This window comes from Triticum aestivum, chromosome 5D, assembly GCF_018294505.1.
Source record: "Triticum aestivum cultivar Chinese Spring chromosome 5D, IWGSC CS RefSeq v2.1, whole genome shotgun sequence".
NCBI lineage: Eukaryota > Viridiplantae > Streptophyta > Magnoliopsida > Poales > Poaceae > Triticum > Triticum aestivum.
In genome coordinates, this window is record NC_057808.1 from 462,245,258 (window position 1) to 462,263,863 (window position 18,606).

Consider the following 18,606-nt stretch of genomic DNA (forward strand, 5'->3'; position numbering starts at 1 on the left):
CCTTCAGCGTCCCGTGAATGATGCACGGGACTCTTCCCGCGACGGCGCCCGGGGTCTTCACCGTGGTGACGCCGTTCGTCGCACGCAGCCTGGGAGGAGCGCGCTGTGGGTGCCGGCGTAGGTGTCTTCGAAGCCGCCGCGCCGCCCACAGGTGGCGCGACGACGCTCTTGGAGGGCCCCGCGCCGCCTGCAGGGGGCCCGGCTCTGTCTTTGGATTTGGTGGCGTGCGGCTCGTTGCCTGGCACACGAGCGACGCCGCTCACCAAGCTCTGGCTGCCAGAGCGATGTTGGTGCTCGCGGGCCGTGCATCGGGTTCTGTACGCGACCGGCCCGCTGCTCGCCCGCATCGGTACGGGCCGTTTGGCTCCCGATGAGCCAATCGCCGTGATCGTCTTCTTCTCGGGAGCCATGGCGATGAAGAACCGCTAAACTAGCTACTAAACAAGATTCTCTCAACTGCCCCCCTACGTGGCGCGCCAAAGATGTCGGGGAAACGACACCTATGGGATCACAGGAATCCCTACTACGGTTGCGGGGCGCGGGGTTGTGAGAAGAGCAGGTTTAGAAGTCAGAACACAGTTCGTTTACCCAGGTTCGGGCCGCGGGGATGCGTAATACCCTAGTCCTGCTTTGGTGTGTATTTGAGAGAGTTCTTGAGCTCTCGAACTAGCAATGGAGGCTGCGTAGTTCCAAAGAGCCGAATCCCCCTCCAGTACGCCACGGGCCTCCTTTTATAGTCGAAAGGGGCTGCCACAGTGGCACACAGGAGGTGGAAAGGCCTACAGTACTGCGAGCTTATCGCCCGTATTATAGGACAAGACGCATTTAATGCATCGCTTAGGTGTCCCTTCGCTTTATTGGGGACGAGAACGAGGCTCGTCCCGTCCATCGCCGCTTCGCCTTGCTTCGACACGCGCCCAGGCCAGCGATGCATGTGGCGCCATGTAGGCAGGCAGGCAACTGAGGTGGCGCGGTGGTAGGGTCTTCACAAAGATCTGCATGCCACCACGCAGGTGCTTGCTGAGTTAGCTCAGAAGCCGCTCGTCGCCACGCAGGTGCTTGCCCAGCTGGCTAGGCTGGCAGCAGCATGGAAACAGTGGTGGAGTCTTGGCAGGTGCGGGCCTGGCTGCGGCCCCATCCATGTCCTCGACAAGGGTCTTGTCGGGGCCCCGGCAAGGGCCTTGCCGTGGCGTCGTAGTTGTCCCCGGCAAGGATCTTGCCGGGGGTCTTGTGGCTTTCCTCAGCAAGGATCTCGCCGAGGGTCGTCGTCTTCTGGTCCTCATCTGATCTTGTGTATTTATGATCTTGACAAAGATCTGCATGCCACCAAGGAGGTGCCTCCCGAGCCCTTGTCCCAACGTGGTTGACTACGTTGGAAGCCGTGGGCTCAAGGGTGGCGCGCTCTGCTGGTGTTGGGCGAGCTGCCCCGGCAAGGCTCTTGCCGGGGCCGCTGAGGCCGCCCTGGCAAGGGCCTTGCCGGGGGAACCTGCTTCGCCCGTCTGCTCTTTGTGTTCTTGATCTTGGCATTGCCTTGTTGGTTTTGTGCTCCGGCCCCCCTCCTCTGCCCTGCTAAGTGTGGTCGTGGTCGTGGCTCTGACTGTCCGTGCACAAGTAAGGGGTCAAAAGGAGAGCCCCTACTTTTGTACACCGACAAAGTCTGTCCGAATCATGTTAGAAATTGCCACATTTGATGAAATCTGGCAAATGGATGTCAAAACTGCATTCCTTAATGGATTTCTTAAAGAAGAGTTGTATATGATACAACAAGAAGGTTTTGTCAATCCTAAAGGTGCTAACAAAGTGTGCAAGCTCCAGCGATCCATCAATGGACTGGTGCAAGCATCTCGGAGTTGGAATATATGCTTTGATGAGTTAATCAAAGCATATAGTTCTATACAGACTTGCGGTGAAGCCTGTATTTACAAGAAAGTGAGTGGGAGCACTACAACCTTTCTGATAAGTATATGTGAGTGACATATTGTTGATCGGAAATGATGTAGAATTTTCTGGAAAGCATAAAGGAGTGTTTGAAAGGAGTTTTTCAAAGAAAGACCTCGGTGCAGCTACTTACATATAGAGCATCAAGATCCATAGAGATAGATCAAGATGCTTGATAAGTTTTTTCAATGAGTACATACCTTGATAAGATTTTGAAGTAGTTCAAAATAGAACAGTCAAAGAAGGAGTTCTTTCCTATGTTGCTAGGTGTGAAGTTGAGTGAGACTCAAAACCCGACCACGGCAGAAGATAGAGAGAGAATGAAAGTTATTCCCTATGCCTCAGCCATAGGTTCTATAAAGTATGCCATGATATGTACCAGACCTATTGTATACCCTGCCCTATGTTTGTCAAGGGAGTACAATAGTGATCTAGGAGTAGATCACTTGACATTGGTCAAAATTATCCTTAGAGGACTAAGGAAATATTTGTCGGTTATGGAGGTGATAAAGAGTTCGTCGTAAAGAGTTATGTCAATGCAAGCATTTACACCGATCCGGATGACTCTGAGTCTCAATCTGGATACATATTGAAAGTGGGAGCAATTAGCTAGAGTAACTCCGTGCAGAGCATTGTAGACATAGAAATTTGCAAAATACATACGGATCTGAATGTGGCAGACCCGTTGACTAAACTTCTCTCACAAGCAAAACATGATCACACTTTAGTACTCTTTGGGTGTTAATCACATAGCGTTGTGAACTAGATTATTGACTCTAGTAAACCCTTTGGGTGTTGGTCACATGACGATGTGAACTATGGGTGTTAATCACATGGTGATGTGAACTATTGTTGTTAAATCACATGGCGATGTGAACTAGATTATTGATTCTAGTGCAAGTGGGAGACTGAAGGAAATATGCCCTAGAGGCAATAATAAAGTTATTATTTATTTCCTTATTTCATGATAAATGTTTATTATTCATGCTAGAATTGTATTAACCGGAAACTTAGTACATGTGTGAATACATAGACATACAGAATGTCACTAGTATGCCTCTACTTGACTAGCTCGTTAATCAAAGATGGTTAAGTTTCCTAGCCATAGACATGAGTTGTCATTTGATGAACGGGATCACATCATTAGAGAATGATGTGATTGACTTGACCCATCCATTAGCTTAGCACGATGATCGTTTAGTATGTTGCTATTGCTTTCTTCATGACTTATACATGTTCCTATGACTATAAGATTATGCAACTCCCGAATACCGGAGGAACACTTTGTGTGCTACCAAACGTCACAACGTAACTGGGTGATTATAAAGGTGCTCTACAGGTGTCTCCGATGGTACTTGTTGAGTTGGCATAGATCGAGATTAGGATTTGTCACTCCGATTGTCGGAGAGGTGTCTCTGGGCCCTATCGGTAATGCACATCACTATAAGCCTTGCAAGCAATGTGACTAATGAGTTAGTCACGGGATGATGCATTACGGAACGAGTAAAGAGACTTGCCGGTAACGAGATTGAACTAGGTATTGTGATACCGACGATCGAATCTCAGGCAAGTAACATACCGATGACAAAGGGAACAACGTATGTTGTTATGCGGTTTGACCGATAAAGATCTTCGTAGAATATGTAGGAGCCAATATGAGCATCTAGGTTCCGCTATTGGTTATTGAACGGAGACGTGCCTCGGTCATGTCTACATAGTTCTCGAACCCGTAGGGTCCGCACGCTTAACGTTCGGTGACGATCGGTATTATGAGTTTATGTGTTTTGATGTACCGAAGGTAGTTAGGAGTCCCAGATATGATCACGGATATGACGAGGAGTCTCTAAATGGTCGAGACATAAAGATTGATATATTGGATGACTATGTTTGGACTTCAGAAAGGTTCCGAGTAAGTTCGGACAAATACCGGAGTACCGAGGGGTTACCGGAACCCCCCCGGGGAGTGTAATGGGCATCATGGGCCTTGGTGGAGAGAGGAAGGGGCGGCCAGGGCAGGCCGCGCGCCCCCTCCCCCTCTAGTCCGAATTGGACAAGGAAGGGGGGGGGGCGCCCCCCTTTTCCTCCCCCCTCTCTCCTCCTTCTTTCCCTCCTACTTCTACTCTTGGAAGGGGTGGAATCCTACTCCCGGTGGGAGTAGGACTCCCCTTGGGGCGCGCCTAGGAGGCCGGCCCTCTCCTCCTCCTCCATGAAGGAAATATGCCCTAGAGGCAATAATAAAGTTACTATATATTTCCTTATTTCATGATAAATGTTTATTATTCATGCTAGAATTGTATTAACCGGAAACATAATACTTGTGTGAACACATAGACAAACAGAGTGTCACTAGTATGCCTCTACTTGACTAGCTCGTTGATCAAAGACGGTTATGTTTCCTAGCCATAGACATGAGTTGTCATTTGATTAACGGGATAACATCATTAGGAGAATGATGTGATTGACTTGACCCATTCTGTTAGCTTAGCACTTGATCGTTTAGTATGTTACTATTGCTTTCTTCATGACTTATACATGTTCCTATGACTATGAGATTATGCAACTCCCGTTTACCGGAGGAACACTTTGTGTGCTACCAAACGTCATAACGTAACTGGGTGATTATAAAGTTGCTCTACAGGTGTCTCCGAAGGTACGTGTTGGGTTGGCGTATTTCGAGATTAGAATTTGTCACTCCGATTGTCGGAGAGGTATCTCTGGGCCCACTCAGTAATGCACATCACTATAAGCCTTGCAAGCATTGTAACTAATGAGTTAGTTGCGGGATGATGTATTACGGAACGAGTAAAGAGACTTGCCGGTAACGAGATTGAACTAGGTATTGAGATACCGACGATCGAATGTCGGGCAAGTAACATACCGATGACAAAGGAAACAACGTATGTTGTTATGCGGTCTGACCGATAAAGATCTTCGTAGAATATGTAGGAGCCAATATGGGCATCCAGGTCCCGCTATTGGTTATTGACCAGAGAGGTGTCTCGGTCATGTCTACATAGTTCTCGAACCCGTAGGGTCCGCATGCTTAACGTTCGTTGACGATATAGTACTATGAGTTATGTATGTTGGTGACCGAATGTTGTTCGGAGTTTGGATGAGATCACGGATATGACGAGGAACTCCGGAATGGTCCGGAAGTAAAGATTGATATGTGGATAGTAGTGTTTGATATCCGGAAAGGTTCCGGAATCCATCGGAAGGGGTTCCGGATGTTTCCTGAAATGTTTGGGCACGAGAACACTTTATCTGGGCCAAAGGGGAAAGCCCACGAGGTTTTTGGAAAGCACAAAAGGAAGTTTTGCGGAGTCCAGGGGCCAGACGCCGGGAACCCTGGCGTCTGGCCCTGGAGTCCGAGAAGGACTCTTGCCTTTCGGGTGAAACCGACTTTGTGGAGGCTTTTACTCCAAGTTTCGACCCCAAGGCTCAACATATAAATAGAGGGGTAGGGCTAGCACCCAAGACACATCAAGAAACACCAAGCCGTGTGCCGGCAACCCCGTCTCCTCTAGTTTATCCTCCGTCATAGTTTTCGTAGTGCTTAGGCGAAGCCCTGCGAAGATTGTTCTTCACCAACACCGTCACCACGCCGTCGTGCTGCCGGAACTCATCTACTACTTCGCCCCTCTTGCTGGATCGAGAAGGCGAGGACGTCACCGAGCCGAACGTGTGCAGAACTCGGAGGTGCCGTGCTTTCGGTACTTGGATCGGTCGGATCGTGAAGACGTACGACTACATCAACCGCATTGATATAACGCTTCCGCTTTCGGTCTACGAGGGTACGTGGACACACTCTCCCCTCTCGTTGCTATGCATCACCATGATCCTGTGTGTGCGTAGGATTTTTTTTGAAATTACTACGTTCCCCAACACTCCACTCCTTTATATACGGAGGAGGAGGGCACCCCATAGACACACAAGTTGATCATTGATCTCTTAGCCGTGTGCGGTGCCCCCCTCCACCATAATCCACCTCGGTCATACCGTAGCGGTGCTTAGGCGGAGCCCTGCGTTGCTAACTTCATCATCACCGTCATCACGCCGTTGTGCTGACGGAACTCTCCCTCGAAGCTCTGCTGGATCGTGAGTTCATCGGACGTCACCGAGCTGAACGTGTGCTGATCGCGGAGGTGCCGTACGTTTGGTACTAGGATCGGTCGATCGTGAAGACGTACGACTACATCAACCGCGTTGTCATAACGCTTCTGCTTACGGTCTACGAGGGTACGTGGATGACACTCTCCCCTCTCGTTGCTATGCATCACCATGATCTTGCGTGTGCGTCGGAATTTTTTTGAAATTACTACGTTCCCCAACAATCATTACACTTAACAATATCCTAAGATCCGGAAAACATGATCACCATCAACACTTGAGCTAGTCTCAGAGGCAATACTGGGAACCCTTAGCCATTTATCATTCCACACGTTCATATGAGTTTTCCATTGAATCGCATATTCGAGGATCATAGCAGTTATAACATGAAATATAAACTCTTAATCATGAACACAAAAATATAATAAGACAAATGTTATTGCCTCTAGGGCATATTCCAACATATCAGCGGCCCTAGAAAAGGAGATTGCAGACTTGGTGGCTTGCGGATTCGACTAGTATCTTAGCTGCTGGCTGGACCGTAGATATCACCTTGAGTCGCTTCTGTTGAACCTCCATCTCCAGGAGGAGGCATACTGGCAACAAAGGGGTAGGCGGAATTGGGTGTTGATGGGTGATGTGCTTACTACATATTTTTTTATGATCGCGAATGGCAGAAGGAGGAGATGCACTATATTTATCGTTTCTATCTATGGGGTCTTAGCGTCTGACCCCACGGCTATCCAACTTCATGTGTGTGACTTTTTCAAAGACCTCTTGGCCGCTCGGTCACCGTCGGGCTTTTCCATCCCCCTTCCCTTTGGCCACCTGAGTCGCAGATCTCGGTTGAGAATGCTGAGTTTATGCTGCCCCTTTCTTGTGATGAGATTGACGCGACAATTGACTCTTCTAAGTCAAATTCTGCTCTGGGCAAGATGGCTTTTCCATAACTTTCTTTAAGAAACTCTGGCTGCTTCTGAAACACTTAGTCTATGCCGGTATCCAAGGGTTCTGTCTTGGGACTATCGACATCTGTAGGCGCAACTGCACGGTTTCTACCCTGATTCCCAAGGTGAAGGGAGAAAACTCTATCCGGCAGTTCATGCCTATTGTCCTAATCAATAGTTTTGCTAAGTTTCCCGTCAAAGCTTTTGCTATTAAGTTCTCTTCGGTTACCCATCGTGTTGTGTCTCACTCTCAATCAGGTTTATTCTAGATGACATCCTTTCCCTCCACGAGAATGTTCATGACCTTAAGGCTAGAGGCACTAGAGCTGTTATTCTCAAACTAGATTTTGAGAAGGCACACGACTCTGTGAGTTGGCAATTTCTGCGATCGGTATTGCTGGCTAAAGGTTTTGACGGTGCCTATGTCCATCGTTTTATGAGTTTGGTTACTGCTGGCCACACTAAGGTGTCGCTTAATGGGACGGTGGGCCCTTACTTTGCCAACGGTCGTGGCCTTAGGCAGGGAGACCCTATATCTCCTCTTCTATTTAGTTTTATGGCTGATGCTTTGTCATGTATCCTCCCGAGGGTCGCTGATGCTGGTAACATTAAGGCAGTTGCCTCTCATCTAATTCCTTTAGGTATCTCTCCATGCTGATGACACTATTATAATTGTGGAACTGACACTATTATAATTGTGGAACTGGACGATCTTTGCCTGGCCAATTTGAAATTCATTGTCCTTTGCTTTGAGACTCTTTCCAGGCTAAAGATTAACTTCCTTAAAGGTGAAGTCATCGTAACGGGTGCCTCCGAGGCCGAGGGGGTGCGGGTGGCGCATCTTCTCAACTGTTCTTTGGGTTCTTTCCCCTTCAAATATCTTGGCATGCCCATCTCCCTATTTAAGCTTCTTGCAAACGATTTCAACCCCCTTGTTACCAAGGTTGGTAATCGGGTTATGCCTTGGAGAGGCAGATATAACACCTCGGCGAGCAAGGTGTGTCCTATCAATGCATGCTTCTCTTCTCTGCCTATGTTTCTGATGGGTTTCTACCGATGGAACTCACACTAGTAATGCTTTTTATTGGAACTCGGTGGAGGCGCTTATTTCGAAGCACGGCCACCTCCTTCTATCAGCATGATCATGCTCCTTCCTCTTAGTTATGCTCTTTCTGCTGCATGCTTCACTCCTTCACTTGTTGCCTTGGCTTCGCTTTAGGTAGTTGGCTTGTGTGCTGTGATCTCTTGTAATGCGTGCTAGTACTTGTGTTGGATTGTGCCCCTGTGTGGGCTTTTGAACTGCTCTCCGTTGATCTGTGATGTACTCTGTCGGTTGGCTTTGTTTATAATGTCGGGCTATCGCCTTTCGTCTGAAATAAAAGGAAGCTACTTACCAAGCTGCTTATGTAGGGCTTCACCTCCTCTAGACTGGTCGGTTTTCCTGGCAGAAGGTGATCCAAAGAAGCCTCTGATCTCAACGTCTATAAGGCGGAGTTGTAACCCAGAGCTCTATAACACATTGATTTGCTGGGGCGAAAACAAAACAGAATTACCACAAACACATGAACAATTTTGTCTGTAAATTCTTGTCATAGCTGTAGACCAAAAATGTAGTCATGGTAACGTTTCAGGTTTTTGTCTAGCAAGTCTACCGCCATCGCTAACCTCTTTCCGCCGCCCCTCTCTCTTTACACGGTCCATAAAACGAATGAGAAATATGCAGGTATGTATGAATATATATCCTAGCTAGGCCGACTGGTGGACGACGAGCATGAGCAGACCACGGGGACGGAGGGGCTAGCAGCAAAAGGGACCTGGATGCCAGGCTAGCTAGGTGCTGCAATGGCATGGGATGGAGGCTGTTTTCTTCGTGCAGCAGAGGGACTTGGACGCCAAGCACCGCCGGTAGCCCAGCTCCATCACGAACTCATTCGCTGGAGCACCCACCGGCCTCTGGACCCTGCGCTTCGGCTTGCGGCTCAGCCACTGCTTGAGTAGGCCGTGCAGCGTCGTCGAAGGGCAGACCGGCTTGCCATGGCATAAGATCTCCACCTGCATTTCGCACAAGTATACATACAGGTGGTCAGGCCAAATAGCACATTCAACATTGTCCATGTGCAAACATACTTTCTCGGCTTACATGTGCGATAACAAGAAAAATGATATTAATTGGTGCAAATGAATCATACTATATATGCCACCATCCAAATCTACAAATGCAGCAAGGTGGTGGTTCCTTTCACGGGAAATCGGTGGGGGTGGTGGCCCGTTCATTATTTCTGAATAATAAAATCTACAATGCAGCAAACTGGAGATTTATTGATGATCTAATTCTAATGCTTGGAAGCTAGCACCTTGACAGGAGGCCCCAGACAACAATCAAAATCAAAGCACAAAGACATCTAAAATGCTCACCTTAACGTCACTTGCTAGCTCAAGTTTTTTCATAATGAGCTTCAGGATAGAGGAGACCTGCATAGTTCCATCTCTGAAACAAGAAGAAAAATCCATATTAAACAGAATGTATTAAATTCTTGGAATTGAGTTGCGTGTTAGCTGAATTCCTGGAAGGGATGAACGAAAAAAAGCATGCAGGATTTTCGAATGAAACATCCTCTCCAATGCTGATAAAAATTGTTAATCTAGACACTTCACCTTCATATTTTGAAATGAAGGAAATAACTCTTGCTGATACCATAGCACAGTTGCTACTAGTAGAAAACATAACATGAAAAGGGGCATCAGCGCACAGCGCCATCTAAAATTCTCAAGCTGGGAAAAAACCTTGAGCAATCTATGCTACAAATAAGAGGATACTAAGTGAAGTATGAGAGGCCTCTATCATTGTTGACAAAGAAACTTGAAGATTAATGGGGAACTCACTTAATTCTGTAGAAATTATTTTTTATCTGAGGCAGCCGTTTAGCTTCTGCCCTGCAAAACAGTTTTCATTTTGATGTGAGGACGCAAAAAACACGGTCCATCAGAATTAATACGAATATTGAATATGTTGCAATCTTACTGGTTCAGTGAAGTCACTAGTGAAAACCAGACTGGGGTAGTTATTCCATCATCCGAGTCTGCTTCTGGGCTTTCCCTCAGACTATCCTCTGTGGTTGTTTTGTTTTTCCGACTTTCCCCCAGATAACTTAATGTTTGTGACTTCTTCGCGCTTGCCACGACTAAGCTCCGTAAGGGCTTATGAAGCTCTTCATTGTCAATCGTCTCGTGATTCTTTCCATCTTCAGAAATATCTGCACTATTCTGTTTTGGATGGAAGTGTACTCAGAATAAGCAAATGTTACAAGACAATTGGCATCAAACTTGCATATGAAATTATGTGCTGGTAATACTTTAGTAGTACCTTCTTTTTGTTTGCAGATGTTGGCACCTTGGTTGATTTTGGTGCTGAGGCCATCTCAGTCTTCTGATTATAGCCTTCCGATTTATTTGGCAATTTACCGACAGAAAACAAATGGGACATGAATTTCCTTCTTGCAGCTCTCTGTCCTGTCAGAGTAGGTTGTGTTGCCATCTTCTGGGTTTCAACCAAGGAAGAAATGGACCTCTCTTTTATCTTTGCTGGCAGTGTAGTACTTGGAGCCTCAGAAGCATCAACTTCTGCTTTAGGTGGAAACGCATGGTCCCTGATAGCCTGAATTTTTGGATCATCCCTTCAAACAAGGAAACAATCAATCATGTTAGGTAGCAGCATATAGTAGAGTACCTGAGTCGAGATCACAGGAAAAATAAGAATAAGTGGCTGGAATTCTAAGTTTTTGTTTCACAAAACAAGAATGTATGTATACATAGATAGTTTCTTCTATAGATACATTCTAAGCTTCTGCTTCACAAAAAAAAAACAAGTTTGGTCTGGCTATTAGTGAGAGTTTGCACTTGTAATTACACTTGTATTGCATAACTCCGCTGGTGTACTTATACATAGACTTAAAGAAATTGAGAACTGACAAGTTGAAAAAACAATGTTGTAGATAACTATATAGACAACCTTGTTATTTTAACAATTACTTACCTGAGTTTCTCTTCAGGAGCAATCCCAAGAGCAGCGTTGCATACGGGGCAGGATTCGATCCCCTCCTCACCTATTTTCTTCAGGATACAATCCCGGCAAACTGCTTACAAAAAGGCGGTCACAAGAGGAACTCCACAGGCAGGCATGCAAGTTTCATGCAGAGATTTGAAAGAATCGAATTTTACATGCTTGGCAAATGAAAACAATATTAGGAGTAAATTAGCTAGCTAGTAGCAACAATGCAACAAGACTAGATACTTGGCTTGCAACCAACCAGTCCAACAAGGAGTACCAACAACCGACACAGATTCCCGGCCGAGTCTTGGTGATCTTTGGAGCTTGGTTCCTTCTCTTGTAGAGTGTAGTGTTGTTGTGGTGCTGGTGTGATGTTTTTGTGTGCTGTTGTGGGTTTGTGTGCTCTCAGTCTGGGCTTTGTAATGTGTCTTCTTCTTCATACATGAAATGAAATGCAATGCCGTTGATTTTCGCCAAAAAAATGACCACGGCCGGCCAGCGCAGTGCAGAATGCCTGTTCAAACGGACACAACATTTCATGCCACCATCTACAAGCTCCCCCACCATCGTCTACAACCTCCCCAACCATTACCTAACACACACGAAGCTACTAGATAGAGTGCATCGACACCATACAGTTCCATTCACCCTGCGACAGGTGCCAAGGCTTTACAACTTTTGCTCCTAGCACCAAAAGGAAACTGGGACCGAATGTCCTTCCAAGAGGATGGCCCCGGCGGCCACCACGGGGAAGTCCAAAGTGCCGTGTCGTCGGGACATGGAAGACACCTGGAAACGCCAAAGGTTGGCTGCATTGTGGACTCTAAACTTCCAAAGAAGAGAGGTGGCGACATTAGACCGAGAGCACGAGAGCACGGCGTCGGCTCCGGATGGATTTCTGCGTGAGAGCACGGGCGAAGAAACTACCGCAGACCGAGAGCACGGCTAACAGGCCAGGTTAGACTGATGTTTGCTCGCGTATTTGTTTCCCCTCTCCTGTAACTCTAAACCCCATCTCCGCTGCCATGACTCCGCAGACGGCGACGTGCGTGTCCAATTCCGAGCGCCGTGTTGTATGTGGCCAACTGCGCGCGAGCTGGCAGTGGAGCTGGTCTACGTACGTACGATGACATCGGCGACAGCGGTGCGTCGTGCATCATCGTGTGCTTGCGCGAGCCCATCGCCAAGGACATTCGCTTGGTGGAGGCGGAGGAGGATGGCCGCGTCCCGTCTGTCTACTTGGTTTAGACGTTGTCCTATTGGAGAAAGATCGGCTGATTTCAACGATCGCGATTTCGCCTCGGACGCCTGCCCCTGCCTGTTAGCGTCGCGTCGCGCTCGGTGGCTGCGGCACGGGGTTTCTCCGGAGTAGCGCGCTCTGGCGCGCGCTACCGGAGAGGAAACGTCTCGGCCGCAAGGTGGCCGCAACGGCCAAACCGCGGCGCACGCAATCAAAAGACTCGACCGGGACGGCCAGATCGCAGCCCAGGCAATCAATCAAAAGGCTCGGCAATGACAGCGTCGCCTCCGGCTCTCTTCTGGATCAGATCACGAGGTCGCATCAAACGCCAACCAGGCAAGGACCGACCGAGAGACAGACAGACAGGACAGGGAGAGAAAGCAGACACAGCGCGACGCGACGGCGACGGCAGACGGGACGGCAGCGCGACGGGAGGTCGCGAAGAAGACGGGGCGGCGGCGCAGGAAGGCCGCGGGGCGACAGAGCGTGCAGTGCAGACACGAAAGGGGGGAGGACGAAACGAAACCGTAGAGGCGGCGGGAGTGGGATAGAAGAGAGAACTCACATGTGTGGCCGCACTCGGCGAAGGCGCTGGCCTCCCGGAAGTATCCCTTGCAGAGCGGGCACGTCACGAACGCGGCGAGCGCCGCCCGCGGCACGCGAGATACGCCCGGCGCGCCCCCCATCTCTCCGCCGCCCGCAACCATGTCTGCCACCTTCTCCTCTCTCTAGGTCAATCCTCGATCGACGACCTCCTCGTCAGAACTCTGCGACCGGGAGGCGGAGAATCAGCAATAAACGGCGCGGGGCGGTGGAATCGAGGGCGTTGGTCGGTCGGGAGAAGGGAGAAGCGGCGGCTGAGCTCCGGCGAGTCGCGAAGTTTAGTGTTTTCCTATTCTGCTGTATTTTTTTGGGTGGATATATAGAAATATATAGAAGGCTAGCTGTGGGAGGGACGCGATAGAAATAGAAGGCTGTGGGGTGGGAGGGACCCAGCAGAATTTATAGGTCTAGGGTACTTTTCCTACAACGGTCTTGGTGCGATTTGTATTTTTGGAACCGTCTTCCTGTTTTGTCAAAAAATAAATTTTTTCCTGCTCAAAACCAGGCCATTAATTCCAGCTTTCATTGCTTCCATATCGTAGGTAAAGATTCATCTTTTGTGCGGATAAATATCAAATTCTTATTACAAAGCAAGATACGATAAAAAGAGAATCGGGTTCAGATGGGTCCGAGACCGTTGTGTAGGTGAAGTGCGCCGGAAACCGAGAAGTGAGTTTGGAAGAAAACCCTTGTGTACGTGAAGTACATGGGAAATGGGGGAGCAAGCCGGATGATACCGTTATGAATGAGAATTACGCGAGAAAGAGAGAAGTGAGTTCTGCAAGACCCTTGCACGTGTGAAATGCACCGGAAAAGAGAGGGACCTACTCGGATGAAACCGTTTTGTATGTGAATACTTTGGTTTATTTTTTGACAGGCGCGAGAAGTGCAAAACCAAGGAGACGGTAAAAAGAGAAGCGAGTTCAGATGGGACCGAGACCGTTGTGTTGGTGAAGTGCGCCCGAAAGTGGGAAGTGAGTTTGGAAGAAAACCTTTGTGTACGTGAAGTACGTGTGAAACAGGGGAGCAAGCCGGATGATATGCATGAGAATTACGCGGGAAAGAGAGAAGTGAGTTCCACGAGGCCGTTGCACGTGTGAAATACGCGGGAAAAGGGAGGAACCGACTTGGGTGAAACTGTTTTGTATGTGAATACTTTGGTTTATTTTCTAACAGGCGAGAGAAGCGCAAAACCCTGGAGACACCATGCTATTTATTGCACTTTAATCAGTTACCAAAAGTAGTTCCAAAATTTTAAAAAATTACATTATGTGACAGCTCATGACAACCCATTTCACTAATAATTACTTTATGATAATGATGATGAATATTTAATTGTGCGGGCAAATAATGATTTTTGAATACCATATTATGCACGAGTAAGTAGCGAATTAGGCAAAAAAAAGAAGTAAGTTCGGGCAAGACGATTGTGCATATGAAGCGTGTGCACGTGAAGTATGCCGGGAAAATGAGGGGATAGGCCAGGCAAGACCATTGTGTAGCTATGAGACACTACCAGTCAATTGTAATTAATGAATGGCAAATATAGATCCAAACATGCTTAAATCAGTACATCAGTGTGACTTTATACTAGTATATCTCTTCCCGACAAAGGCAGTACTCCCGGGGCGCCGCCCATCTCGCCGCCGATCTAAGAAAGAACCCAATGCACTGAAATTCCACTAATAACTAATATACAAAAAAGAAGAATAGATATAGGGTATCAAACCTATAGAGTTTTTGCTTCAAAGAAATAGAAATATCATCATATAGAGTCAGGGCGCCCGCCCACAACCACCTCCGCCACCTTCTCCTCGACGACCTCCTCGTCAGACCGCGGGGACTAGGAGGCGAAGAAACAGCGATAAACGGCGCCGGGCGATGGAACCGAGGGCGTTGGTCGGCCGGGAGATGGGAGAAGCGGCGGCGGAGCTCCGGCGAGTCACGAAGTTTAGTGTTTTCCTATTCTGCTGTATTTTTTTGGTGGATATATAGAAATATATAGAAGGCTAGCTAGCTGTGGGAAGGACGCGATAGAAATAGAAGGCTGTGGCGTGGGAGGGACCCAGGAGAAATTGCTACGTCTAGGATACTTTTCCTACAAAGATCTTTGGGCAATTTGTACTACTTGGAACCGTCTTGCTGTTTTTTCTAAAGATAATATTTTTCCTGCTCAAAACCAGGCCATTCCAGTTTTCATTGCTTCCATACCGTAGATAAAGATTCATCTTTTATGCGGATAAATATCAAATTCTTATTACAAAGCAAGACACGGTAAAAAGAGAATCGAGTTCAGATGGGACCAAGACTGTTGTGTAGTTGAAGTGCGTCGGAAAGTGGGAAGTGAGTTTCGAAGAAAACCTTTGTGTATGTGAAGTACGTGTGCAACGGAGGAGCAAGCCGACGACACCGTTATGCATGAGAATTACACTGGAAAGAGAGAAGTGAGTTCTGCGAGACAGTTGCACGTGTGAAATACGCGGGAAAAGAGAGGAACCGACTAGGATGAGAAGTGCAAAACCATGGAGACACCATGCTATTTATTGCACTTAATGAGTTACCAAAAATAGTTCCAACCTTTTAAAGCAATTACATTATGTGACAGCTCATGACAACCCATTTCACTAATAATTACATTATGATAATGATGATGAATAATTGCTTGTGGGGTAAATAATGACTTCTGAATACCATATTATGCACATTTAAGTACCTAATTAGGCAGAAAAGAGAGAAGTAAGTTCGTGCAAGACCATTGTGCATATGAAGCGTGTGTACGTGAAGTATGTCGGGAAAATGAGCGGATAGGTCAGGCAAGACCATTGTGTAGCTCCTAGTTAAAAACATCTATGTCACGTTGGTCGGCATAATTTTCATACACACTAAATGAAACAAATAATTAGAAAAGATAATATTCCACATCCGAATCATAGACAGGACGAGGACCGACGGGGGCGGATACCAAAACCATGGCACTATATAATAAAAAATAATAATAAAAGTAAGAAAATTATACAAGTATCTATCTAAATCATACAAGTAAGAATTTTTTTCTTTGAGAAAGAAGATAAGAACAAGAGGCTCACCACGGTGGTGCCGGCGACGAGATCGGCGCGGGCGATCGACGGCGGTGAGGACGGGGTCGGGACAGGACGGACCGCCAAACCTAGACAAATCTTGAGGAAAATGGAGTTTGGAAGTCGAGCTTGGAGAGGAGAAAGCTTAAGTGTGGCTCGGGCATTTCATCGAACACCTCATGTGCATGCATAGAAAGGAGAACAGAGCAGCGCATGCACACCTCCCACACGGCCAAAAAACAGAGGAGAGGGTGGGCAGGGGCGAGGGTATATATAGGCATCTCTTTAGTCCCGGTTGGTGGCTCGAACTGGGACAGAATAGTGACCTTTAGTCCCGGTTCCAGCCACCAACCGGAACTAAAGGTGTTGTGCCAGGAGCGAGGCCCATTGGTCCCGGTTCGTGTCTGGAACCGGGACCAATGGCCCCCGAGGCCCGGCCGGCGCCCTGGCCTCACGAACCGGGACTGATGCACCCTTTGGTCCTGGTTCGTAAGAGAATCGGGATTAATGCCCTTACCTGGCCTGGACCAAAACCCTGTTTTCTACCACGGGAGAGACATGGCCGAAACCTGCAGCTTTAGACAATGACCATCTCCTCCAAGTTGGCTGATCACACCAATACCTGCCGGAGAAGGTTTCATATTTTCCTCATTTGTCCAAGCCGCATCACAGAAGATTCGTTGACCTGCAATTAAAGATGTAGCTTGTGTGGCTATTGGCTGCCGTACTACAACAGTTGTTGAGCTTTGATCATGTCCCACCATCACATCCTCAATTTTTGGGCCCGGTAAGATCGCGTTCGCCACCGGGTATACCTGCGATGGTTGACAAAAATTTCTACCAAACACGGCATCATTTCGTGCTTTACAAAGGCACCACAAGAAAGTGAATACACTAGTTACGTTAATATATGGATGAGTAGAATCTAGTAAAACCTTAATCATTTGAAAGAAACTGAAGGATAGGGCATGGAGGAAAACGAAGGTGGGCCCACTCGCTAGAGAGATACTAGCAGGGGGGAGACATATTATTGACTGTGGCATCAGCCAAAGAGTTCTCCGGTGATATATGAAATCTATGTACTTTGTAAACCATCATGGCGGCTGACAACTGAACGATCACTTCCTCTCTACGAACTTGACAACCGCATCAGGGAAATCCAGATTAGTACGGTGACCTGGCTATTCACTACAACCTTAACCAGGTAACTCAAGATCCGGGACTGGGTCTAATGATGCCTATGTTGGATGGAAATAATGAGTGGATATTAGAGCAACTTTAACCGGTTAGAGGAGTGAAAATTCTGGTGATCGCATAGGCTCCAACCTAGTTTCGCATGTCGGCATGACCTACTGTGACACAGAACAAGAGGAATATCCTCAGTCAAATCCCTATTGTTTTCGGTCAATGTCGTAGACCGCCCGGAGAGGCCTAACCATGGCCCATTTGACCCGGAGATCATCCCCTTTGACTTTGTCCATTATAGGTTAGCATCAGATTAATAATTAAATGTTTCATAACGAAAACATATTTAAAATTGCTATCTAGTAATATAAGCATTAAACAAATAGACACGAGCATCCAATGCAAATAGTTAGATGATCAGAGAAAGGAACAATCTGTAAAGAGTAATTAGTTAAGATACTTCTACCTCTCTAAAAATGATTAAAAATTACCACATAGCTTATAGCTAGTGTATATCTACTGTGTAAATTTTCAGGATTTTATCACGCTCTAACTGTTCAGGACAATCCATACAACAATAGAAGTGCTGCTCGTCCCCGCACATCGAGCAGGCGGGCGGGAGTCCTGTGACTGCATGCGCTCCAACCTGGTCTGGAATGTCGACATAACCTGCCGTGACACTGAACAAGAGGAATATCCCCTGGTCAAACCCCTCTAGCATCTGGTCAATGTCGTAGAACACTCTGGCCCACGGATTGCCACGTCGTCCAAAACCACTCCAGGGAAGGCCCGGACACCACACCAGCCTATGTGGGGCCCGGATATATCAATGAGAGGGTGTTGTGATGTTTAAATACCTAGTGCGCAACCTAATGTGGCACCTGCCTCGCAAACCGGATAATCACGCAGGAAGGTTCATGACGTAGGGTACTAGTCCCCCCACATCAAGCAGGCGGGAGGGAGTCCTTTGATCGCATGTGCTGCCGTCTGGGCTGACATGTCGGCATGACCTGTTGTGACATAAAACAAGAGAAATATCCCTCGGCCAAAACCCTCTAGCATCCGGTCAACACCGTAGATTGCCAGGAGAGGCAATAGCCTGGCTCGTTTGACCCGGAGAACTACCCCTTTGAGTTTCTCCATTGCAGCTTAGCATCAGAGTAATAATTAAACATTTCATACTGAATAAATATTTAAAATTCATATCCAATAATATAAGCATTAAACAAACAGACATGAGCATCCAATGCAACTATAACAACAATTGGAGTAAAGAACAATCTTTTAGGTACATCTACATCTCTAAAAACTCTGAAAAATTACCACGTAGGTTATAGGCAGTATGTATCTACTGTTGATGGTGTCCTTGACTAGGGGGTACTTATCACGCCGACTCCTGACCAGGTGGATCGGGCCGAGGACCCCCATGGTGATTCACTCATGGGCCACTTCGGTCGG

At 47.3% G+C, this 18,606-nt stretch overlaps 1 protein-coding gene across 1 annotated transcript; it reads right to left on the reverse strand.

Moving 5' to 3' along the window:
* Window positions 1–6,281: 6,281 nt before the first annotated feature.
* On the reverse strand, window positions 6,282–12,969 carry LOC123125526 (E3 ubiquitin protein ligase DRIP2-like). Its single transcript, XM_044546001.1, has 9 exons — window positions 12,849–12,969; window positions 11,029–11,128; window positions 10,360–10,669; window positions 10,018–10,259; window positions 9,879–9,929; window positions 9,411–9,483; window positions 8,943–9,047; window positions 8,391–8,476; window positions 6,282–6,399 (listed from the first exon to the last, which is right to left on the reverse strand). Exons 1-9 carry the CDS (start codon window positions 12,967–12,969, stop codon window positions 6,282–6,284), a joined length of 1,206 nt encoding a protein of 401 aa, XP_044401936.1.
* Window positions 12,970–18,606: the final 5,637 nt, after the last annotated feature.

Coding starts and splice junctions, on each gene's coding strand:
- LOC123125526 (XM_044546001.1), bottom strand. CDS start 12,969: ATGGGGGGCGCGCCGGGCGTATCTCGCGTGCCGCGGGCGGCGCTCGCC. Junction 10,670..11,028: donor GCTCCTGAAGAGAAACTCAG/GTAAGTAATTGT, acceptor CCTTGTTTGAAG/GGATGATCCAAAAATTCAGG. Junction 9,930..10,017: donor CTAGTGACTTCACTGAACCA/GTAAGATTGCAA, acceptor ACTGTTTTGCAG/GGCAGAAGCTAAACGGCTGC.